Source organism: Rhinolophus hipposideros, assembly GCF_964194185.1.
Source record: "Rhinolophus hipposideros genome assembly, chromosome: 12".
In the NCBI taxonomy this organism is placed as follows: domain Eukaryota; kingdom Metazoa; phylum Chordata; class Mammalia; order Chiroptera; family Rhinolophidae; genus Rhinolophus; species Rhinolophus hipposideros.
The window spans coordinates 60903015-60917924 of record NC_138058.1 but is presented as its reverse complement, the minus strand read 5'-3'; the positions used below and the strand labels follow the sequence as shown (position 1 = coordinate 60917924).

The 14910-nt window shown below is 38.2% G+C and overlaps 1 protein-coding gene across 22 annotated transcripts in view; it reads right to left on the bottom strand.

Moving 5' to 3' along the window:
• DTNB (dystrobrevin beta) overlaps positions 1-14910 on the bottom strand; it is a 185464-nt gene that overhangs the window by 59500 nt on the left and 111054 nt on the right. For all 22 annotated transcript variants that reach the window (XM_081068519.1, XM_081068505.1, XM_081068510.1 and 19 more), the window contains one exon: positions 6314-6391. In XM_081068519.1, the coding sequence (XP_080924645.1) occupies positions 6314-6391 (78 nt within the window). The remainder of the gene's footprint in view (positions 1-6313; positions 6392-14910) is intronic.

Below are 14910 nucleotides of genomic sequence, written 5' to 3'. Positions count from 1 at the left end.
CAGAACAGAAATCATTATTTAACCCTTGAGAGAAATGAAAATGAGGTGGCAGGGAGAAAAAGGATCTCCTGAAACAAAGCTAGGTAAATGGAGACACAATGCATTTACACACACAATTTTTGTTTTAGAAACCACTCCCAAAAATAAGCCTATAGCTATGTGTCTCCTTAGTACTCTACCTCTCCAGAGACAGAAGACCCCATTTTGTTGAATTGACCCCCACCCATTCTAGATGGGGCCACCAGACAGAAAAAACCCTTGGTGGATAACAGGATCCAAGATGGAACAAACAGAACTTTCATTGGGAGTTTCAAATTGGAACTAAAAAAAGGGCAATCCCTATAGGGTAGTGAGGTTATGAAATATGAACACATGGGTCTTGGGGCTATATTCTCTGCTGTGTGAAAAAGGTAGAGAAGAAGCTGACATGTAATTGAGAGGATCAAGGAGCATGTAGGGGAGCTGAGGGAAGGAGAAGGGAGGAAAAGAGGCAGGAAAACACCTAAATGAGTTAGAGTTCCCCTTGCTCTGGTCATCCCTGAGGCCCAGACACATACAACCTTGCTCTTCCCAGTTTGGTGACAAAAACAAAAGTCTTGTTTTCTCTAAACTAATTCAAACTGAGTTTCTGTCATTTACCGCCAAGAGTTCTGACTAAAATATAAACTGGTACCAGAAGTGGGGTATACCATGAACAGAACTGAGTCAAGTTGAGGTGTGGGTGGTAACAAAACTCTCCATCCCAGGGAGGGGAAAATACATCAGTCTGCTATATGGCTAAAGGGCACAGCAACTGGTAAAACTCTAATTTCTGGGATCCTGGGACTTAGATCTTGTGTCCCTTATGACTAGAGTTCCGGACACCTTGAAGAATAACAGGATGTACTGTAAGAGTGATCTCTAAGTCTTAAGTATAATGTTGCAAGGGCAAGAGATGGGTTGTCTGAAAGCGAGTTGCCTCAGCCCACCCAGGGTGAGACAATGAAGGCAACTAGGGTTTTATGGGGGTTATACCATTCCAGAAACTCCAAACATAACCCTCAACTCTTTGGCAGAGTGAGGTAGCGGCAGTTGGCCAGTTATGTTGACAATCTGAGGCTCTAAGTGCTTCTTATACAGATGATCAACCAGCCGTTCTGTACCCCCCTTTTAGGAGCCTTCTGATTCCTGGGGTGGGCTTTCTTCTGGGCTTCTCACACTGTCAGCTTAGGTTTTTGCTTCCGCCAGTTTGTAAAATCAGTTACCACTCACCATCTGCTTTGTTGGTTCCAAATTGTTGCTGGTGTCTCCTGTTCCATTTTTCTTTGTTCTTGTGGGTTTTTACTTTACAAAAAAGTCTTTAGCGTTATTTTCGTGGTGTTCCAGGAGGAAACATAGACAAATGTGGCTTAACATGCTATATTTTCTGTTACTTTCCTTTCCCCCTTCTCTAAATTATAATTATCCTATTTTTAGATCTCTACTTTTGTACGCTGGGTGTTTGAGTGCTTAAAATATATCATTTGGTCCATGGTAGAATGGGTTAATGAACCACAGAAAACCATACCTCGACCTGATCTGGACAAATGGATATAACCTAAATATCTTGGACCCCATGCTGTCCACAGGAGGTGGACAGGACTCCTGGGAAAGATGTGTGTGCATTTGCAGTTGTATATGGAGAGCTGAATGATGTACAGAAGGAAAACTCTGGAAATGGAACTGTGTCTGGAAGTGTGTGTGGGCACGTGCACACTTATGCACACATCTGTGCTGGGTAGCAAAACAGCGTCTGCCAACGACCTCTGTTGTTGTCCTTTCCCAGGATCTTTCTCTTCTGTTCCTGACGGTATAACCTATTACATACACACAAGGATAAGCAGTAATAGAATCCTGGGAGTCTTCTCATCCAGGGGAGGAGCAGTACAGTCTCTTGAGTGGCGAGGCTGTGGGCGTGTGCCTGAAGCCAATGGTAGTATGGAGAAGTAGCTGTCAGCAATAGGAGGGAAGGAAGACGGCACACTGAGAGAAGCCAAGAGATGGAGCGCAGCCTGGCGGCATTTCAGATGCTTTTGTGATCCAAGGACACTTCTGCTCTTCCCTTTCTGCTTTTGCCTTTGTGGATTTATGCCATTTTTTTCTTTTCATTTATTAATTTTTTTCCTGGAGTAAGTACATATAATGTGTGCTCTATCCTCTTACATTTATTTTATTTTATTGGGGAAGGGGAACAGGACTTTATTGGGGAACAGTGTGTACTTCCAGGCCTTTTTTCCAAGTCAAGTTGTTGTCCTTTCAATCTTAGTTGTGGAGGGTGCCGTTCAGTTTCAAGTTGTTGTCCTTTCAGTTTTAGTTGTGGAGGGCGCAAGCTCAGCTCCAGGTCCAGTTGCCGTTTCTAGTTGCAGGGGGAGGAGCCCACCATCCCTTTCAGGACTCAAGGAGTTAAACCGGCAACCTTGTGGTTGAGAGCCCACTGGCCCGTGTGGGAATCGAACCGGCAGCCTTCAGAGTTCGGAGCATGGAGCTCTAACCGCCTGAGCCACTGGGCCAGCCCTCTTAAATTTTTAAGGGTACGATACAGTATTATTAACTATAAGCACGATGATAGATAGATCATTGGAAATTTTTCATCTTGCTTAACTGGGTTTGTGCTTTTTAAAGTTAAATATTAATACCTGAAATTAAGAGTTGATCTTCATATGCCAACGACATGCACAAAGCAAAAAGTTTCATACTAAAGGGTTTTCATACTGCCACAATGATATGAAATGCCCACAGAACTACAGAAGTTTAAATATTCATAAAGATAAAGCTTGAGAAGACTTTCAAAAAATATTAGCTTCAGTTTCCCTAAATATTAGCTTCAGTTTCCCTAGTGGTCTGAATAGATGGCATGACTTAAAACAGTGCAACAGGAGAGTATCATATCTCAGTTCACACTCTGAGCCTGGGGGAAGAAAAGGGACAGAAACAAACCTCAGGGGAAATCAGACAGGGGACGGGGACCTTGAGCCTCTGCTGTCAAGTTGTAGAAAGGTTTTTGTTGCTTGTTTTCAGGTGTACTATTCTGATTCCTTTAAAAGAAAGCAATTTAATATTTTTCCAAACTTTAGTTTCAGTAACATTTCCAGAAACTATTTAGCCTAAGGTAAAGACAAAATTCCTTTTTAATTATAGAAATATCAATATGGGAATATTAGAAGAATATTACGCAGGGCAAATCCGCAGAGTGGAACCTCTCAGGAATATAATTCATAGTATCTCACATGATAACCAGCATCATTGCCATTAGAAGGTTTTCTTCTGTAAGAAGTAACCCTTACATTTGAGACCATCTTCTATTTGGACTCATAGGTAATACAGTATTAGTCTTGACAACTGTGGCTGTCACTGTTGTTTTCTATGCACTCCCTACTGAAAAGGTAACCTGAGGCTCTTAAATTTTTCCTGCATTTTTATTACTCTACATGTTCTTGTCTAGTTCAGTGATTTATATCTTACATTTAGTGCTAAAGGAATCCTCCTATTACTGGAGAGCAGCTTTATGTCCTGTGAGGATTCCCTGCCCCAGCAGAGAAAGGCTCTGGGCCTGGGATGACATGCTGGCTTTCCTGAGACTCCAGAGACACAGGTCTGACGACATTCAGAGCAGGAGAGAAAAACTGGTGAATCCTTGAGGAAGTAAATAGATTACTAGCTGGAAATGTATACCGTTTGGTAACTGGGGCCATGAAGAGCCAAATCTATGAATTATGCTATTAATGTCCATACGTCCTGTCATGACGCCTTCCAGAATATAAATGAATTCTCCTAAAATTCCACGGCTTGTATCCTTAGGCCGGGCATCTCGTTCCTGGGTAGCCTCTCCTCCCACAGTTCTTCTTCTTGGTAAGTTAGTGGTGTCTTCGTCTATGGTCTGCTGAGGGCTTTGGCCGCCTTGGCTCTGCTGCTCAGCCTCCTGACAGCCTGTGATAACCACCTCCAGGAGTGACTAAGTCTGCTTAGAAAGAGGTGCTAGCTGAAATGCTAAGTTGAAAAGTTAGCATTTCATCCAGGCTGTGCTATATTTCCTGAAACCAGTTTCAAAGAATGACAGCGCTTTTGTAACTGATAACTGCAGCTGGCCACTTACTGTTAAACCTGGGGCTTAATAGTAAGGAGGCGGCTGTGGTCATTATTGCTCCCGAGTCTCTTCTTTTGGTCTTCTCAAGCAATTAAACACTGTCCAGAAAGATGCACTCCCTCCAACAGCTTCTAGCAGCTACATTCAGCTGTGCTCACTGAAGGTCTGCTGCCCTTGGTCACCAGGCACTTAGGGCCCTCAGGGACGCAGGTGACTCAAGCGACAAAAATCAATGAAGTGACTTAGATGAAGTGAAACCCTAGTAGGTGACATTGCTAAAACTAACATACAACCTACAAGTTGACTTCTTTCAAAGATCCACCTTGTCTTCCTAGTTTTGAAATGGAAACATTCCTGAGTTGATATTTAGATTCTGGGTCTGGATCTGAATGCTACGGGTGTTTAACATAAAAAAAACTAAGGACTGAGGCCAGCAAGGGTCGTTGTCATATCTAGGTGGATGGGAGAGGTTTAATTATTCTGTATTGTTCCAGAAGCTTTCTGTTCCTCCTTGACAAGTATTATTTGTAAAGTATTCTATTTCTTCCCCTCCTGTTCTCTCACTACAGTTTACTTCTTAAATAATGAAAACAGTATCTTAAATTTTCACATAAATCCCACAAAGTAGACACTATTATCGTTCCCATTTTATAGGAAAAAAATGGAGGATACAAATCTTGTCCAAGGTCAGGCAAGAGCCGGGATTCAAATGCAGACAGTCTGGGTCAAAAGTCTATGCTCTGGCACATGGTACCACTCAACTCTGCCCCAAAGTGGTGGTTTGGCTCTTCCTCTGCTCGTAATGTTTGAACAAGGCTGTGGGCAAGGACTCTTACCTGGTCAGGGTCTTGAGTTTCCATGGGGATAACACTGTATTATCGGGTCACTCTGACAATATCAAGGGACTTGTATTATCAAGTCCCTAAGTCCTCTACTCCACGGTAGCCCTACAGTTTACTGCTTAGCTTCCTTCTAAGGCTACTTTTCCAAACTTGCTTAATAAGAAGAATCACCTGGAATACTTGTTAAATGTGTAGCTTCTCAGTATCTCAAGATCCACTGGATCTAGTGTGGTCCCAGGTAGGTGTATTTTTAATAAGTGACCCAAGTGATTCTTCTCATCAGTCAAATTTGGGAAACACTGCTCTACGAGTTTTAGCCAATGGGAACAAACACAGTTGATTTTAAGTATTATACAGTAAGTCCTCACTTAACGTCGTAGATAGATTCTTGGAACTGTGGCAAAACCACTATAACGAAACCAATTTTACCATAGGTTAATCGATGTTAATAAACAAGAGTCAAGTTCCTATGGCATCTCATACATGTTATAATGAAACGACACTGAATTAAATGATGTTATTTGAGGACCTGCTATATATTACATATTAAGTTAAAGTACTATTAAGCAAATGACATTTCTATAGCTGAATTAATTCAAAGAAATCATACACAAGCCACAAAGTGGTTTCCTTCAGAAAGGACTTGGGGAGTGGGTTGGAATGTCTTTGTTTCTTTTTGTTTGTTTTTTGTTTGAGCGATGACTGTTAGAATTCTTTAATAGTTATGCCCCTGAGGGAGTTTCTGCACTGCTCTGTTCAGGGAACAGCTTAAATCAAATAGAAAGTAAGCCATTTTATGTAGTTTTTTTAAGTCCTGCCTTAGGGAATTTTGGAGAAAAGTAAATTAAATAAAGGGGAGAAAGGAGGACACAGTTCTAGTTCCTTGAAGGACCCTAAAGGAAAATCCTTGTATAACTAAGAGAGAGACTCAGGCTTTTCAACTTAAATGTTGAATCCCATACAGAATGATTTGGGAGAATATAAGGGATTAACTCAATTTACACGGTCTAATCAGGACACAGAATCCATCTTTGACACAGAAAGAGCTCAAATGCAAAACTGGTGAAATTCATGATCATCCAAATGTTAATGTTTAAAAAAAAGCACCACACACAAAAAATATCTCAAACATGTCTAATCTGCTTTGACACTAGGTTTACTGCTTGTCACAAATGCAGTTTCCACCTCAGGCCCCACTCAAAAGCGGAGTCCTTTAGTCGCTACATGTATGAGTGAGGAAGTAAAAGAAAAGACTAAGAATAGAAAATAATATTAAAATACAATCCAAGGAGGAGAAAGAAAGCCAGTCCTTTCTGCCAGAGGCCTGTCCCCACCTCTGAGCGGCGACTGTGGCACAAGCCACACGTACCTCTTGGTGGGAGTGGGCACTCCGGAGCACACGTGGCTCACCATCCTGTCATTCATGTTAGTCAGAGGGCGAGGAGGACTGGAAGAAAAGACATTTACATTATATTAATAATTACCAATGTGACTAGGGAAACCAATGAAAAAGTGATAAGGGCAAAAGAACCAACTATCACTCCTGATAAGCACAGTGGGACCCACGAAGAGTGGGGGCAGAAATCGATACCTCCAGACTAAGCAAATTCAACAAGAAGGGAGGGTCCTCTGGAGCAAAGCCGAAGGACCATGGCTGTGCTGTACTAGGAGGAGCAACGAGTCACACACTCGCTGCTACAGGGATGTATCTTAGGTGCCTTTTGTTTTGTAGTTTTCGTACACAAGAATCAGAGTTCTATCAAATATATGGTGATGGAAGGAGAGCTGACTCTGGGTGGTGAACATACAATGGGATTTATAGATGATGTAATACAGAATTGTACACCTGAAATCTATGTAAATTTACTAACAATTGTCACCCCAATAAATTTAATTTAAAAAAAAATTCATGAAAAAAATAAAAAAGAATCGGAGTTCTGCCACTTGGTTAATTTCTGTGTATTTTAGGTGTTTACGGGCTTACTGGGTGTGTGGCATTTGTGGTGTTATCACAAAGTTCACAAGAGCAAAGTGCACACTTTTCCTGACACTCAGATCTAGCTTGCATACTTTTTACCAAAACAAATTGTTAAGCACTAAATTCTTTTATTCATCCTTTACTAGAATCTGAACAATGAACCACATTTTATACCTATACTCTAGCTGAATGCTTTCCTTTGTAACCTAATCCAAATTGAAATTTGAAGGTAAGCATTTTTGATAATTTGTCTTTAGCTGCCGGTTTTCTGGACTCAAGGTCTATTTCTCCCTCTTGTAAGTATCTTGAATGAATGAACCCAAACTCATCAAAAGGAATCTATCATTTTTAGCCTTTCAGCCATTCTTCAACCCGTCTCCCTCCCCACCAGGTTCAGCTACAAAGGGTTTTTGTCTTACATTTGGAGCCACATGACTATTGCTAAGTATTCCTCCTGGGAAATCTCTTACTTCCTCTCCTAAATTAAAAGAAGTGCTTTTCAGAGAAATATGTCCGTCAAAATCAGAAAAGTAAAACAGAAAAATCCTTCTCTCATGTATGTTTTGGGAACCACCTCCTGGTTTCTCCTCATCTCTAAGAGCTGAGTTAATTACGCAAAATGTTTTGTAGAGGTTACATTTAGCAAATCTTAGTAAATATTAAGGGACGAGAGCCTTAATTATTTTGCAGGTTTCATAGTACATTCAAATAAAGGTTCAAGGGAAATCTTTCAGGTAGAGCCAAAGAACCTAGAGAAAAGGTTAAGAGGGATGGATGGAGGGATCTATGTATCTCAACATCTGTTTGTCTATAAAATTTTTTTCTAAAGCCAATTTCATTTCTGGATGGGGAAATCTTTAATGGTTTCCATTTAATGGGGAGGATCTAAGATGGAAAGTAATTTGCAGGGAACACATTTAAGTCTCTTGATGTTTAAGCCATGCACTACGCTTACTGTTACACATTCCTCCCTCTGTGTGACAAGTGTCTCTCTCTAAGTAAGACATTCAGAACTGAATAACGCCTTTCTAGGCTAGAATTCAATTCCACATTATTTATCTTACCACCCATCTTCCAGACAGATATCCAATTTTGCCCCAAGCCTGCTAACACCAGTGGCTGCGCTGAGTTATATAATCAGTTAATGAATGGGTTAGGTTGATTAATAATGGAAGTGAACACAGAGATTAGCTTAATTTTAATCTTAAATTTACATTTTTGCCACCTGTTCTTTTAAATCAATTGTCCAAATGCAACAAGGAGACAATTCCTATGAAAGAAACAAAGTCAGCATCATAGCTTTTCATACTTGTGGGCACCAGAAACATTCTGGTCCCAGAAATGGAATGGACTTTGCTTCTTTAATATATTATTATTAGCAACCCACTTCCAAAACAAGATAAGGACATGTTCATGTTGCTTTCAAAACTAATGCAGTTACCTAGTATATTTCAATATTGAAGCTACTACTGTATTCAATTTCCTTTCTGACATTCTCAGAGGGAAAATGACAACAGAAAAGTATCTTTTTAAGTCCTTAAACATGGATCCATGTGATAAAATTTCATGATTTGTAGCATTGTGTTTGACCTGGATGTCAGAAAAGTCTTTAATAATCATCTTTATCTCTTGGCGCTCAATTATTATCTTATATCACACATATGAAAGCCTCTTTTCTAATATTCAAAGCCAGACAGTAATGATTACATTGTAAGCTATAAACTAATCATAACTGTGCCAAATTTCATACCCTTTCTGAACTTCTAACATGTTTTAATAGGGAAATAGGTATGTGTTTGCAGTCAAAGATATACGAGTAAAAGGCATTTAAAAACATAAAGGGCGTCTTCACTACAGAATTTACTACTAGACACATAATTCACTGTTAAAGCTAACAGCTCAGATGTCATTTTAGGAGATGTAAATACAGCAAAAATGACTTCTGGCTTGAAAAAAAAAAATCTTCAAAGTTCCTGTAAGACATAGCTGGAAAGAATGCATCCAGGTGTGAAGTTAGACAGAAACTTACAAAGCAGTAGAATTGACACAACTCATCAAATCAGTTTTGTTGATCTTGTTGAACACTCAAACCCTGTTGTACACCTTGAACACATTACCAGATGTTCTGTATCTCCCTTTGGTGAAGATCTCAGCAAGGTATCTTAGACACTAGTGAGTTTCGTGACACCCTCATAACCACCAACCATAACTTGGTACAGAGATTTCATGGGGTTTCTTCTGTGTTAATAAGACATGTCAATTGTTTTGATGAAGAAACAGAAGCAGGTAGATGATATGGATACATCATTTAAATCGTAGCTGTTCATTTGAGTATTCTTATCACTAAAAAGGTACATTTCTAGGTGGAGCAGGATAGGTTTGGGGAAATATCGAGTAAGAAGGTGGCTTAGATAATAGGTACAGAACTTCTGGTTACTGGTTACATACAATTCCTATTATAAACTGAAAATTTAACTTACTGGTACAAGTCATTTTCATATTACTTCTCTTATGACTAGACCACTCCAATTCATTATGGTGGACGCTCTGGAATGTAAACTAACTTGAAATTAAAATAACTATAGAATCTTAAGGTATTGAAACTAGGAATAGATGATGAATAACACCATTCCTCAAAAATCTTCCAGCCACAGTTGGTTGGAGCGCATCCTCTCAACCACAAGGTTGAGAGTTCCACTCCTGCAAGGGATGGTGGGCTGTGCCCCCTGCAACTAGCAATGGCTGGACCTGGATTTGAGCTGCGCCCTCCACAACTAAGACTGAAAGGACAACAACTTGACTTGGAAGAAATCTTGGAAGTACACACTGTTCCCCAATAAAGTCCTGTTCGCCTTCCCCAATAAAAAAATCTTAAAAAAAAAATCTTCCAGCCAAATTATGTATATGTAATTGTGTATTTCTTTCTTTCATTTAGCAAATATTTGTTGAGTCTCTGCAAAGTGGTAGGTACCATGCTAGCTGCTGGGAATAAAAATTAAAAAGAGGAAAATTAAAAAAAAAATAATAATAACAAAAAAAAAAAGAGGAAAATTTAAGTCTTAGGAAGAAGACAAATTCAGAAAATTTTACAATATAATGTAATAAATATTTAATAGAAGTAGAAAAACCACTATGTACTATGGGAAAATACTGAGATCACTTCACCCCATGAAGAAAAATATATTTCCAGGGTATTAAAGGGCTAACAGTAAATGTTTAATTATATAAACTAGGAAAAAAAATATGTGTCTACGGATAGAGAGGATGTTCTACACTCAAAAGCAATAGAGAAATTAGGAAGAAAAAGACCAATTAATTTGAATTATTACAAAATCAGAAAAAGGAAAAGAAATACAAATTTGGGGAACTATTCCAACAAACGTGACAAAGCAAGAATGAATAGCTTTGGGGTGGCTGGTTAGCTCAGTTGGTTAGAGCTTGGTGCTTATAACACCAAGGATGCCAGTTCGATCCCGGAATGGGCCACTGAGCTACACCCTCCATAAAAAAAAAAAAAAAGAAAAAAAGAAAAAAAAAAGAATGAATAGTCTTAATATATATGGGATTCACACAAATTCATAAGAAAATTACTAAGATTTCAATGAGATAAATGAGCAAAGTGAAAATACACCTTTAAAAAGAATATAAATAACATGTTTTAATTATGAAAAAACAACTTAAATTTGTTAAAACTGTTAACCACTTTCCCTTAAAAAGTAATAATTCTTTTAAAGGTAATTCTTAAGGTTAAAGAGGATTTTCTGACATAGGCACTTAATTTACTATTAGGCAAGAGTGAAAGTATAAAGTTAAGCAAAATTTCTAGAAAGCATTTTGGCAATGTGTCCATCAAAGATCTTTAAAAATGTTCAAACATTTGGACTCATTAATTCCCTTTCTAGGAATCTATTCCAAGGAAGTAATCAGAAATGCAAAGATAGTGATCAGAAATGCAAAGGTTTATATTTTAAAATAATTAAGGAAACATTATTTATAGTAGGGTAATTTTAGAAGAAACATAAATGTTCAAGTATAAAGGGAATGAAAAGTAAACCATGGTACATCCATAATTATAGAATACTTTGTTGTCATTAGAAAATAATGCTTATGAGGACTTTCTAATATGGGAAAATGCTTAGTATGTGAGAGGTAAAGAAGGGCAAGATAACTCTATATAAGTCTACCAGACACTGTGTTTTGAGCTTAAATACATTATTTTATCTTCACAATAACCCTATAAAATAAGATGAAATTATTTACACACATCACACAGCATGGTCTCAGCTAAATAATATAGTAAAATATCTGAAGAAAATATATCAAAATGTTAAGAAAAGTGTAATTATGTAAATATAGAAATTATACTTTTCTGTATTTCTCCAATTTTTCCATTTTAATTTTTTGTTTGTTTTAGGTATATTCCTTTTTTAAAAAAATTAGTTTCACTTGTACAAAACAATGTAATAGTTAGACATTTATCATTTATATCCCTCACACAGTGTCAACCCCCCTCCCCCATCCACTATCCTCTGACATCGCACACAGCCGTTACATTTCCACTGTCTCTATTCCTAATGCTGCACTCCGCTTCTTGTAAATATATATAAACTTGTAGCTGACATTCATTATTGTTCAGCTTCGGTGTACAGTGCAGTGATCAGGCATCTACATCTTCCCTGAGGTGGTCTCCCTAATGAGACAAGTGTCCACCGGATACCCTACAAAATCTTTACAACATTATCGATTACATCCCCCAAATTAACTTTCGTATCCCCGTGGCAGTATTGTGGTTACTGACTGTGCTTTCTAATCCCCTCACCTTCCCCCTTATCCCCACCCCCCCTCATCTAGCAACCCTTCGTTTTTCCTCTATGTCTCTGACACTGTTTCTGATTAGTTCATTCATTTCTTCTTTTCTTTAGATTCCACATATAAGTGAGATCATATGGTATTTGTCTTTCTCTGTCATTTTAATTTTTCTTGATTTTCAAAGATAAAGATGCTTAATGAAATATATATATAAAGTAGAAAAAAATTAAAACAGAAAAATTTGGCTTATAACACCACTGAGTCAAATTTTATAAAGTAAGTCTGTAGTATTTTCGCTATCATTAAGAAAGCAAACTGAAAAGGAAAGTGTTTTACAAACCTAGAGAGAACTCTGAGACTGTTAGAAGAAAGACCTGTTAAATGGTTTGAGATTTGAAGTTCCACAATCCCTCAACACCCTTGCCACCACCTTTCCAAAAAAGAAAGAAAACATTTTAAGTCGCTCTACGTTACCTCCTCTACTAGACTATAAGAAATTTGTGTGATTTTTCTCATTGTATTTCGAGTACCTGGCATATGTAAGACACGGAGTAGGCTTTCAGGAACTACATGGTGACTGTGAGTTAGCACCACGCCGTTTAAAACACACAAGTGCAGACTGTGTAAGAAGTAATCTTTCTGTTATATTTAGCTTTGGTTGAGACTATTCTCCAAGAATGGACTATGGACATACTTAGTTGTTATATTTGGTAGGTATGTTTGTAGTGTTTGCAGCCATAGCAAGTTTTCATCTGTGACTTAGTAATGGAATCAGCAGAGTAGAGAGTGTCTCTAGTAAGAATAGCAATCCTTGTTGAGTGCTTAATACGTGCTAGACTCAGTTTGAACATTTCCCATGGATTCACTCCATGAGGCAGACACTGTTATCTTTATTTTCCAGGCGGAGACACTAAGGCACAGAGAGAAGGAATGTACCTGAGGTCACAACCAAATCGTGGCAGCAGCAGGATTGGAACCAAGGATGGCTCTTGAGTCTGTGCTCTTGATCACTATGCTGTGGTGTCTCTGCTACCTTTGATTGCTATACTATTTTAGAAAAACTAACTTAAGCCTTATTAGTCTATAAACTAAAACCAATAGCATGCTGTCAGATTACAGTTCTTGTAAAGTTGTTTCTATCGGAAGGTAAAACAATAATTACCCCAGACTATAGTTTTTGGGTGATTTCTTCTTTCCCCTATCACATCATCAGAACTGTATGATAAACGCCTATCTGAATCCAAAACTTTTGGTTGCAGAACTCCCATCCTTAACAACCTCTAGGCTGCCTCAAGGAAAACTAGATAACTTAGTATGAACTGTTTCCTTCAAAAACATGTCCCTAATTTATTAGGATGGCTTTACAATCTAATCTTAATTTCAAAGATCTTTTGTATTCCTCAGCTTAACAAAATACATACTTTTAATGAGCAAATTATCTGTTATAACAGCCAGAAGTTTGACACTAGGCTCAGAACCAACACCGAGTGTCATTCCTTGTTGCGTTTCTAACTTGACTTAGATCCAGGAATAAACACTTTCCGGATAGGACTCTGGGTAACCAAGGATGTGACCGTATAATACTGTCGTTTAAGCAAAATTTCTACTTAAAAATTATGAGTGAATAAAGGGGTACATGAACAAAGCCAATCTAATGCCTGAGAGGACGAGTGAGACCTTGGGCACCTGTAAGGACCATCACTTTTCTGAGCCCTCTGACAGAACCTCTTTGTAGGAAGTCATCCAGAATGGCAGATAGTCACCCCCACCCTGTACTTTTAAGTTGCTCATTATCTTGCTCTTCTTCCCTGATTACGTTTTAGTTGTAGAGGTGAAGGTTACAGTCCTGCAGTTCTGTCTTACCTTGACAGCTGCCAATCATGCACTTAGGGACTCTACCAGATGTTTTCAGTCTGTTTATTACTGTTAGTGTAAAAGGGGAAAAGACTGTATTATGCCCTAGGCTTTCATTTACTTGGTTAGTTTTTTTGGATTCGCCACAACAATGCTTTACATATGAGGTACGTAACCGTTTTAGCTAAATACATTTTAATCACTTAAGATTTTTGCAGCCAACTATTTTGCTTTCGAGATACCTGTATTGCTTCTGAAATCATCTTCCCTACTCTTCCCTACTTTGATGATACTTTTCTCATCTTTAAGGTTATGCAGCAGATTTCACCATGCCTTAAGACAAATTCAAAACCCACACTGTAAACTATTACATTCTTTTATCTATCAAACTACTAAGGCTTTCCACATCTTTCAAGCAAGTTGTTGTTCTTTTGCTTCTTCTAAGCCCCTGCTTTCAAATCTTCTCCTAGGTATGTATCCTGGAATGTTCTTCTTCATAGGTTTGCCAAGATGATACTTTTTCTCCCATCTTTCATCAGAGAAATGGCTCCTGAAATTTCAGTGTCTCCATAAAGCCCTTCTGATTACTACACATTTCACTTAAATAAATAAGGGCCTTAGCAGTATATAAATAAACAAATATCCATGGCTTCTTCATGCCTAGCACTGTTAAAGGCTTTGAGGAAAAAAACGACAAAAACAAGTTGAAGATTACCCTTTCCCACAAGAAGTTTATAATCCAATTAGTCCTCAAAATCGTCAGTCATCTCAACAGTAGGCATTTAAGCTGTAGTTTACCATATTAAAATTTCTTAGGTCAAATCTGATTTGACAATTACCACTTACAACCAAAAATGTGTATAATCATTTATAACAAAGACCACATACAATTTAACTATTTCAAATAATTGACCAAAGATCAGTACAATAAAACAATATGAAAAACTCTATGAAGTTAACACCTACAGGCAGACCTCATTTTATTGTGCTTCACAGATGCTCATTTTTTTACAAATCATAGGCAAGACCATCCAACAGCAAAAAGACTACGACTCGTTTTGTTGCTATACTTGCTTTATTGTGGTGATCTGGAACCAAACCCATGATATCTCCAAGGTTCTGCCTGTACAAGATTTGCTGTGTGTTTTGCATGTATTTCTTTACTTTGAAAACCCCGGAAAGGGATGGCAGAGAAGGGGTAATGCACTAACATTTTTTGAGTACGAGCACTGCATCAGCAGGGAGCTAGGTACTCAGATACATTATCTGGAATTCTTGCGACTACCCATGAGGGTATTCCTATTTTATAAATAAAGAAATAAAGG